The sequence below is a fragment of the Arachis stenosperma genome, chromosome 8, assembly GCF_014773155.1.
Source record: "Arachis stenosperma cultivar V10309 chromosome 8, arast.V10309.gnm1.PFL2, whole genome shotgun sequence".
In the NCBI taxonomy this organism is placed as follows: Eukaryota; Viridiplantae; Streptophyta; class Magnoliopsida; order Fabales; family Fabaceae; genus Arachis; species Arachis stenosperma.
Window position 1 is genome coordinate 41,369,194 of NC_080384.1, and position 11,117 is coordinate 41,380,310.

The 11,117-nt window shown below is 35.8% G+C and overlaps 1 protein-coding gene across 4 annotated transcripts; it reads right to left on the reverse strand.

Annotated features, from left to right (window-relative positions):
* Positions 1-3,662: 3,662 nt before the first annotated feature.
* On the reverse strand, positions 3,663-10,782 carry LOC130944476 (putative pentatricopeptide repeat-containing protein At3g15200). Of its 4 annotated transcripts, none has more exons than XR_009072051.1 (3): positions 10,474-10,782; positions 4,981-5,390; positions 3,663-4,001 (listed from the first exon to the last, which is right to left on the reverse strand). XR_009072051.1 is itself a non-coding variant. In XM_057872812.1 (3 exons), the coding sequence occupies exons 2-3, from the start codon at positions 8,742-8,744 to the stop codon at positions 7,081-7,083; spliced, it is 1,473 nt and encodes a 490-aa protein (XP_057728795.1). In that variant the 5' UTR covers positions 8,745-8,852; positions 10,474-10,782; the 3' UTR covers positions 6,788-7,080. The 4 variants fall into 4 exon arrangements, 3 of the variants coding, with proteins under 3 accessions (XP_057728795.1, XP_057728794.1, XP_057728793.1); XM_057872812.1 differs by lacking the exons at positions 3,663-4,001; positions 4,981-5,390 and adding exons at positions 6,788-8,062; positions 8,254-8,852; XM_057872811.1 differs by lacking the exons at positions 3,663-4,001; positions 4,981-5,390 and adding exons at positions 6,788-8,062; positions 8,254-8,866.
* Between the last annotated feature and the right edge of the window lie 335 nt (positions 10,783-11,117).

Genomic DNA, 11,117 nt, shown 5'->3' on the forward strand with positions numbered 1-11,117 from the left:
AGATTGATGTTGTGGTCTTTCTCTAACAAGTGATAGAAAGCACAGAAGAAGTGTTTCATCTTATCATGTGAGACCATTAACTTGTCAAGAAAGACTAAGTTGAGCAGGCGGTGTCAGGCAATCACAGAATCTGTAAGACCTTTTTTGGTCAAACGTGGTTGTAGCTCAGATTCAAAAATAGCAGACAGCCACAATTGAAAAAATCAAACAAGACCGTCAACATTAGTGATTCTTTTCTTCTCCCTCATAAGGGCTGTGGTCTAATCTAGAGTGAGATATAGTCAAGTCAAAAATAATTTGGCTAAACACAGTCTCTTACCTTCAGCTAACATAATGGCCAATGGGAGATAAGTGACTTCAACTTGAATACTCTGGGCACAGAAAATAACACCGCTCAACCAATAGAGAAGGAAGGCAATGTGCTCATTATCAAAAACAAGGTCTCCATCTTGACCTTTGTTATTAAGAATGAAGCTCTGGTAGGTGGTGGAAGAGATATCAATGGCATACTCAACTCCTATAGTTGACCGGGTAGTAGTTGAAATTTCCTCTCCCAATGGAGGTAAGCCAGTCATTGCAGCTACATCCAGAAGAGTAGGAGTAATCATGCCGTATGGGGTGTGAAAAGTATGAGAAGTTTCATCCCAGAAATACAATGCACTTCCCATTAATCCTGAGTTAACAGTGTAAGAGTTTTTACTAAGCTGAATTAGGTCATATATCCCAATCTCTTTTCATAAGGTCATCTTCTCAGTTTCAACCTTACCTAACCAAGCATGGTAACCTTCAATGTTGGTCTTTGGGGAAATTTTTGAATAGTCTGTTGTTGAAGTCGAAGTATCCAATAGAAATAGAGTCTTAAAAAACAACAGGTTTTTTTTTAGGGTGACCAGAAAAATTATTTTTTTTTTTATCTTGTTTGCTACTTTAAGAGAGACAATAGGATCAACAAAAGTTGAATCTACACCGTCAATGGTTAAAGGGAGTAGTACCTGAGATTCCCATATCTTTGATTTTGAGGCCTCTGGTTCACGAGCAAAATCCATGTCATTCTTGACAACAGGCTTATCACAAATGGCCACTTTATATGAAGAAAGAGAACTTGTTGACAAATGGTGGCTTGAGATTGTCATAACAATGCAGATTGAAAAAATTCAAGTATTAGGTGCTGAGGTTGTCAACGATCAACAAACAAGTTATAAAAAAAAATGAAACTGAACTTATATGAGTTTAATTTGGTTTAAGCTGTAAGTAAGGATTTAACATGAAACAAGACGGCTTGCCAACACTCATGAATAAAAAAAATCCATAAATGAAACATGAAAAAATTCATTATCTACTAGATTAATCATTGCTGAAAGTAAGAAGAATGTGTATATAATCTAAGCAAATCCCTTTGTTTTTATTGCATTTGTCTAACGTTGTTTCAGAGCATTTCCAGGGATCCTAGAATTACATTCTTAATTTCCAATAACAAAAGTGATGCGAAAGCTAAATTATTCCTAATTAATATGGTCACAAGATATCAATTATTTCTACTTACAGTAAAAAAATCTAGTTAAATTAAAATAGATCATATTAGTGAAGGGGCCAAAACAAGTTCACTTACTGTTAGAAAGAAGTCTGGTAAAGCATCTCCTTCAGCAAGACCTCGAGGATTAGAAGACAGTTGAACTAGGAGAAAGCAATTTGAAAAAATTCAAGACCTTGATCCTCAACGCATTGTGAACAGGTTCTGGGACAGCACACAATTTTCAAATAGGGAACATTAGATTATATTTTCAATTTTCAATTTATTGGCTTTTATGCCTATCTTTGTGCTTTATTTTACGAGCAATGCTATATGACCAGCAAAGATCATCATTTTTGGCCAGCACATAACCAACAATAATTTGTACCCATATTTACAGGAATTTTCCACAAGTTTGTGCCTATATTTGTGTCACTCGGAATATTTTTTTTTACTTCTATTAGGGGTGTTCATGGGTCGAATGAAACCGGATTTGTCCTGACTCAGACCCGCCTCTAAATATACACTGGGTCTATTTTTTAGACCCTAACCCGGCCCTAAACCAGATGAAACCTAAACATTTTCGAGCCACAACTATACCAAGTCCAAATCGAATGAAAACCGGATCTTTAAAGCTTTAACAATAATTTATAAAGAAACTTATTTATGATGCACTTATTTATAAAGAAGAAACTTGTTACCGAAAAGTTGATATCCATATTTAAACTTGAATTTGTCCATAAATTATAATTTGATGCTTCTTTGATCTATTGTATAATTCAACAAGTGTGATTAAAAATAAAGTAAGCTTATAATTAATATAACATAATATTAAAATTAATTTAAAACACACACATATATATAATTCTCTTAAGGTGCATATGGGTCGGGTAAAGTCAGGTTCGTCTTGATTCGGACCCGGCCCAAAATAATAACCGGGTCTATTTTTAAAATTCTTATCCAACTATAGATCCAGTAAAATTACACTAAATTAGTCCATAAAATATTCGAAATCGAACTAAATGTTTGAATCGAACTTAGCCATGTACACCCCTAACTTCTATCATGTCCCGGATTCGTAGCACCTAATTTGTGAGTTTAATGAGTTTTTTTTGTTTCTATACCAGATATGTGAACGCATATTTAAAATGGTAAATTATTTATATATTATATATTTTGATAAATATTATATTTATTTAATTTAAATAAAAAAATTCCAACCCCATGATCAAAACTGAAAATCTAAATTTTAAAACACTAACATTTTCTTTGTAGATTAAACAAATAATAATAATCACAATTTTTTAATTCTCGAGTTAATATCCCATTTGCTTCCTGCAAGTTATCGAGCTTCATTTCCAGCATCCCTTTGTTGTTGTGCGCATGGACATACTCCATAATAATGGGTCAAGAATTTTCGTAAGAAGAGGTTAATAGTGAGTATATATCATATGACCAATATAAGCAGGACGAAGTAAAATAGGAAGAAGTTGACGGGGAGTATATGGATGAGGATGATACCAAGGTGTCGACTGGTGAATGTGACAAATAGTGTCAAAGTCAACTCCAGGAGTTACAACAGGTGTTCGTTAAAATAGGCTAATGAAAAAAAAGTTAAGGAACTGTAAATACTAAAATCGTGTAAAGCTTCGGTTGATATGGTAGTCACTGATTCATACTTGCTAATTTTGACTTGTAAATGATATAAATTTCTTAAGAGTATCCTTCCCTCTTGCTCATCTTATTTTAACCTTTTATTAAAATAATTATTCTTTTAGCTCTTTATTCTTATGTTATTTCAAAGTTTAATAAATTAGACCAAAACCTTATTTATAAAAAAATTGTCACCATTATAGAAGTTTTTAAAACTGAGTTGCACACTGATTTAAAGTGAACCATCAAGCATATAAATATATTGTCTATTTTTCTAAGTAACTGATTATATATTGAAAATTGCTCAACATCTTTGTCCTAAAGTGCACCCTTATTTTCTCAAAATTATCACTCTTATACCTCCGGGATAACTTCATGGATCTTAGTTTTAAAAAGCGGTCTTGTATCACATCTCTAGAATAATAAACTATTTTAATATAGTTAATCTTTCTTTTTTTTATTAGATAATACGATCAAAGTTCAATACATATAATTATATAAAGGGACAAAGTACAACATCAATCATAAAATAAAATCACACAATTATTACACCAGAATATTACTCTGATTTTTGAGAACCAATATACACCTTTCCCTACTACTTCAATGCCTAGAACATTTTCTAATCACTTCCAATTTTAAGCAACCAACATAGTAAAAATCATTCCGTGCCAGTCAACTTCAAGTTCATAAAGCAATTATGAGTAAATTTATTTTCCAAGACCATTTTATTTGAATATTCTAGAGTTTTATATTTAGAATACAATTATCTGTTGTTGGTTCAATAATCACTACTCTTGCTTTCATCTTGCACTTGTAAAGATGCAAAACTTCTTTCCTGCAAACAAAAGAACAAACAAAGATGAAGTCCAATGCAATGAAGTAATATTTAGCTCATTCACCAGATAAATGCATTCAAAATGAGAGAGCACTAATGGATAAATAAATTTTTATATAATTCAGATTGTGAGACTCTTCTTAATACACCGGTGAATCACTTCTTTTGTTTCAATACTTCAAAACCAAAAATTCCTAAAAATCACAGCATGTCACAAATTAAACACAAAAAGGAAATAATCAGAGGTACAAGTTCAGAAATGCAAACAAGAAACATAGTGCTACTCGATACTTTCCTACAATTAGAGAATATAGGAACTGCAACCTAGCTGCTTCATGCATTTCATCATAATAGACACAAGTTTATAACAAGTGACACCAACTTACACCATCTTAAAGGTAAAATATTAACATCATCCTAGTTTTACTAACATCTAAATTTTGCCAAATTTTACAAGCAACTTAGGACTCTTGCTACAATGACTCCTGCTACAATTCACACCTAGTTTTCAAGATTTATTTCAAATCAGTATTACCAAACATTTTCAAAACTTTAAACGCCAGTTAAAATGTTGCATCATAAATTTCATGTTCCAGATATAAGAGTGGATGTTTCACTGGCCAAGTGAGAACCGTGAAATGCATTCCTCATAAATGCTTACCATCTTATGTCATTGTCAACTAAAGAGAAACAATTTTGAACAATTCATCAATCTTTACTGGTCAGAAACATTTGTTCATGAATACTCAAAAGTTATTGCAAAATCCATTGAAATATTCCACTTTTGCTACAGTTGACTGGACAAGCATTGTCTATTTACATAGATCATTACATAATAGAGATACTGAGTTAGGTACAAGTTATACCTGCATCGAGTCTCAAATTTATCGTGAAATCTTACCAGAACAAGAGCATCCAAATTCACATAATTTTCATAGAAAAGACAATAAAATAAAATAAAATAAAAATAAAACCTTACAGGAGTAGTTCGCAGGGGCAGAGGCGCGGGAGAAGGACCGAGATCGGAGTTATTAGTGAGGAAGAAGAACAAAGCACAAAGCGGCAATGTGTAAAAAGGGAAGGGAGAAGGAGGAAGCGTAAAAGGAAATTGTCTCGTCTGGAGAAAGGGTGAAGAATGAATGATGAACCCTAGCAGAGGCAACTGATTCATCTCTTTGAAATTTTGATTAAAAGAGAAGGAAAATGTGTAAAAAGTAAAAAACATAGAGGCAAATTTTAATTATTGATTTTTTCAAAAATAAAAAAAACGGGGTTCTACTTACAAATATTTTTATGGTGGTTAAAATGATACTCCCACATAAAAGTGGGAGTAAGGAATCCGTGGCCAGATTTTCATTCTTCTTCGCTTGAGGGGGTGTGGGTTCAACGCTGCAAAAAAAACCCATCATCACCAATCGAAACCAGTAAAATAAATAAATAAACACAACAAAACAGTGGCGGTAAAGAACACAGAAAAAAGCTTTACTTGAAATCAAAGCGAGCTAGCAGTTAAAATCTCATCTTTACCCATACGCTGTCAGATACAAAGAAACAGAGAGAGATGGCGACTGCTATAGCTATAGCACATTTTTGTCCAGAAACAGGCTTAACTCTTTCTTGTCACAAAAGAAATCCTTTCCTCTCTCATCACCTTCATTTTTTTCTGCTTCCCTCTCCCATGCTGTGTTCTCCAGAGGTAAGTACTGTATGTAATGTAAACTCATAAAGCTTACAACTATTTGCTGATTAACCATCACCAATAGTTGACTCTGTTTCTCAACTTTCTCTGAATCAAAATCACTCATTTGTTATTTCAGGCTATTTGTCAACTGAGATGTTTAGAAGGCCAAAAATTTTCACCCCATTATTTGTAAGGCCAAAAGATATGCTCCAAACACCACAAAGAGAAAGGTACAAACTATTTGTATTCCAACAAATCAAAGCCAAAGTTTTATTCGAAACTTTATCAGTGATTTTCTAATAAAAGGAATAAACTTCAATATTATTGTTGGGCAGAGATTGAGTAGAAAGAGGGGAGGTGAACCGGACAAGAAGACACACAGGAGAAGGATGGGGTCCAAGAAGAAGCTGCTTTTCAAGATCATCAGGCTAGTCTCAGCAGCTGGGACTAGATTCTTCTATGCCAAGAAAAAGAGCAGGAAGATTGACCTCAAGAAATATGATCCAAAGCTAAAGCACCATGTCCTGTTTCACAGAAGCCAGTTGATATGTAACATGGCACTTTCGTCTTTGATATTTCCCTGCTTTGGTTTTCATGCAAGAATTGTATGACTAAGCTGTAAATATACAAATTTCCATTTTTGATCACATGTGTGTAGTTCCGGTGATACTGAAGCTGCAAAACTGAGCTAAGAAATTGTAGAAATCATTCCCAATTACCAGATCTCTTCAACCAGACTAAATTGTAAATAATTTTAATTCAAGGCCTCAAAAACTAAATGCCTTCACTGTCAAAACATTTACTTACTAAAAACACAGAATCAAGAAAAACAAACAGAGGCCAAAGTCAACCAACATAATACACGCATCAATTTTATATGAAACTTCCATTTCAAACTCTATCACTCTTCAAATCCTCCATTCCTTTCTTCAGCGGTACATTCTCTCATTTCCAAGCACGGTTTGATTGAGACTAAGTTGAGATAGTTCCTCCTATTGCTTCCACCGGCTTAGTTCTCTTTTTAAAACATTAGTAGGCTGAGGTGCTTAATTGGATGAGAAAATGTAAGCTTATCCAACTAACACAGCTATCATAAACAGATAAGGGAGCAAAATAACCCCAGCCTTCTAATTTCTGGACCCTCTAATTAACATAAAATCTCGAATCATAAAATTTGGTGTCGGGTTATCTTTTTTCCTTGCTTCTTGACAATCTAAAGAGTTTGGCAAGATATCTCAATGTTCGAAAATTCAACCAAATCAACATCCTATGCATCTCAGTATATTAGCACTCAATGCCTAAAGATATATTACTGTTGGCTATTTTCGACTCAGAGAACCCGAACCAATGGCAATGAAGTTATTGGAAGAATTGGATCACTAGATAACTCCAATACCATCATCCTTTTTGTTTTTCTGTTCTTTCTTTTGACTGAATGTTCACGGAACTCAACAGTTTCTCAGTTCTGGGCTCAGGCTCCATTCCCTTAGACACCATCTCCCTAAAATAGCGCAAGGCATCCTTCGTCCTCCCATTTTCGAGGTGCCCATGAATCAGGATTGTATAAGATCGCCTATCTAGTCCCCATCCATTCCTTTCCATCTCTTCCCATGTTCTTCTCACCCCATCCTGGTCATCCCATTCCATGTACAACCTCAAAACCAAGTTGTAAACATCATCATTCATGCTACACCCATTTCTCTCCATCCTCTCCAAAATCACAGGAATTTCCTTCGGCTCCTTCAAGGAACCCAGCAAGTAGCTATAAGTAACAGCATTAGGCAAACAACTCCCCTTCCTCCTTTCCATATCACTCACTAGCTCATATACCTTCTCCATTCGCCGAATCTTAGACATGTGTTTGATCAAGGAGTTGTAAGTAGCCACATTAGGTTCAACGCCCCTTTCGCTCATGCACTTGAAAACTTCCAATGCCTCGGGAACCCTCTTTTTGAAACAAAGAGCATCAACGATGCAGTTGTATATCACAACATCGGGCTTGCAACCTTTATCCCACATGCCATGGAACAACCTCAGTGCAGTGCCGAGCTTCCCCTTCTTGGTCATTGCCTTGATAAATGTTGCATAAGTGAAAAGATCCGGCTTGCACTTAGATGCCAATATGTCTTTCCACAACCTCTTCGCCTCATGTGTGTTCCCTAAGATGCACCAACCATGGAGGATCACGTTCCAGGACTTTATATCAGGTGGAAGCTCATTCACCTTGCTGCGAAACAAAGTTTCTGCATCTTCTACATGCTTGTACCTGCACAACCACATCAAGAGGGTCCTAAATGCTTCAGAATCAATCTCCAATCCAAACTCTTTCCTCCTATAGAATATTCCAACAGCTTCCTCCACCTTATGTGCACCCACATACCTGTAATCGGAGAACACCCAAAATTAACCATTCACATATTTACATGACACCTAGTTAGTTGACTTAATGCTCTTAAAATGTACTAAAGTGATATTAAAGAATTCAGAAAAGCTAATAGGAATCATTTTGAGATCACATATCACATAAGAAAATCAAACATCCAAAGCTCTATAATAGAACATTTAATCTACCTACGAATCAATGTGGAAAAAACCAACTCGTTCATGACACCCTGTCTATGGGACATTTCATCGAGCACCTGGTAGAGCTCCTCAAACCGCTTCATCTTCCCGAGAATATCCACAATCTCATTGAAAACAACGGAACTTGGCACATACCCATTTTGCTCGGGACTCGCTTTACAAGCCCAATTAAAGAACACAAGGGCGGGCCTCCAATCAGAATGATGCCGTTTAAGCACTTCGAAGACGAGTTTGTCGCTAAGCTGGAACCCACATAGGTCGAGTGCTCGCTCCACTTCGATGGCGGGCTTGTCCCTCCGGAACTTGAGGAGATTCTGAAGATAAACGATCGGCCGTGGTGGTGATGGTGGTTTCCAGTGGGGTGGGTCCGAAAGGGAATGCAGGAAGCATGTGGTTGGAGTTCGGAGGAGAGTGGCTGTGCTTGGGTAGAATAGGATTTTGAGTTCCCACCGGCGGAGTTGCCAGAACATGTACGGCATCAGCGGAATTGAATTGATGGTGAGGTCTATTATGCGAAAGGAGCTTTTAAGCCCAAATATCTGGCAGGTATTTGGAGGAGGTGTATATTGTGTAATGTTTTTATATTTCTGAAAATTTGAAACTAAAAAAAAAATTTCAATATAAAATTTTCAGTGTAAAAATTTTCAAGCATATTGACCCGGTCATATGACCGAGTCACCGGGTCACTGGTTCACCTGGTCATAATTAAATAAAAATATAAAATTATAAAAATAAAATTAAAATGAAAAGTTAAAATGCACATCTTCACAAACATGTTAATAACAATCAAGTATCAATTCTTAGACATAATTAATTATGCAAAAAGAGATAATAAACTAGTCGCCAGTACAAAATACTTTCTCAATTTAAATGAACAAAAGAGAGCAATAGATAACACAATCGCTAAGTTAATGATTAACAAATTCATTAAAAACGAAATTCAAATCTATTCTTACAACAACAAATTCACCTCGTTGATAATTTCCAACAACAAATTCAACTATGATAATTTTCAGCAACAAAAAAATTTAGCTAAGTGATTATTTCAGCAAGATAGCAACAAATTCAAGGTTTAGTGATGATAATCAACAGCAAATTCAACTTAGTGATGATTTTCAGTAACAAAAAATATTTATACCAAGTGATATTCACAAGACAGCAACAAATTCAAGGTTCAATCAGTAACAAAAATTCAACTCAGTGATGATTTTCAGCAACAAAAAAATTTAACTAAGGGATTACATATATACTGAAAAGAAAAAAAAAATTAATACTCCATCTTGAAAATGGCCTAGCTAAAAATAAAGAGTACAAAAACACCTGGTTCAAAGATAAGACTTCAGAAACTATTTAAGATATAATGATATAAACTACAAAGTGAAATTACGCCAACAGACATGTTCAAAATGATCCAGCATTTATATAAATTTATTACAAATAAATCTACAAGGAACCTAAAGAAAGATAACAAATTTGTACAAGAAGATCCTTACTAAACTGAATGTTCGAGAATTAACAAGTAAATGATCCCAAAACTACACCCAAGATGAACTATCAACACCTAATGCAGCATAAAAACACAATCCAGTTCAAAACAGATCCAATTACACGAAATACACACTTCAAACAGGTAACCAACAATTCTACACCAAAAATCCAAACGAATAGTTTGAACTTAATAGGATCGGATCAGATCTAATGATCTCAAATCAAACTACAGACAAAACAAATACAAAGTTTTGACTCGACCAGCATTTATAATCGGGAAAATACTATCAAAGAAAATATATGCAAGCAACAAACAGCATTTGATTTGATTTCCATTTTAGCATTCAGCAACAAACATTACAAAACAGCAACAAGTAATCCCTAATCACACTAAACCTGAAATGAATAAAGCTAACAGAGCATAATCCCTAATTACAAAACAGCAACAAGTAATCCCTAATCACACTAAACCTGAAATCAATAAAGCTAACAGAGCATAATCCCTAATTACAAAACAGCAACAAGTAATCCCTAATCCCTAATCCATTTTTAGCAGCAGCAAGAAAATTTCAACAAAAATTTCAGGAATTAAAAAAGAGCAGCAGAAAAAAATCAATTATTTGATTTCTATTAATCCATTCACAATTTTACATTCAAAAATCAGCAAACAGAGCATCAAAGGGAGATAAGAACCGAAGAAGTGAAAGCAGTGCCACTAACCTTCGACAGAGACACGGACGGCGACCGGCGAAACGACGGCGACAGGCGAAACGACGGAGACCGGCGAAACGGCGGCGAGCTGCTCCAAGCCTCGAACAGAGAAGCCAGGGAGGACGGGGACAGGGAGAAGGAGGACGCCGAGCTACAAGAGAGGACGCGGAGTCGCCGACAAATCGGACGACGGCGGCACTGCGGCAGAACCGTTGCAGTGAGAACCTAGGGTTTTGGTTGGGTGATTTTGAACTTTGCTTCAGAGTTCAGAGGGATAGTGGTTCACAAATAGGGGGGTGTGTTGGGGGAAGGGGGTGAGTGAGGGGAGGGCTGAACGAGTGAACGTTGTTTTTTTCCTTTAAAAAAAAAAAAAATCAAAACGTCACTGTTTAACAAGAACCGGCCGGTTACCGTCGCTCCGATCCGATTTTCAAAACATTGCTGTTTTTACTTTTTAATTTTGCCCAAATAAATGCCCAACCTTCAAGAGAAACGGACGGGGACAGGGAGAAGGAGGACGCCGAGCTACAAAGAGGACGCGGAGTCGCCGACAAATCGGACGACGGCGGCACTGCGGCAGAACCGTTGCAGTGAGAACCTGGGTTTTGGGTTGGGTGATTTTGAACTTTGCTTCAGAGTTCAGAGGGATAGTG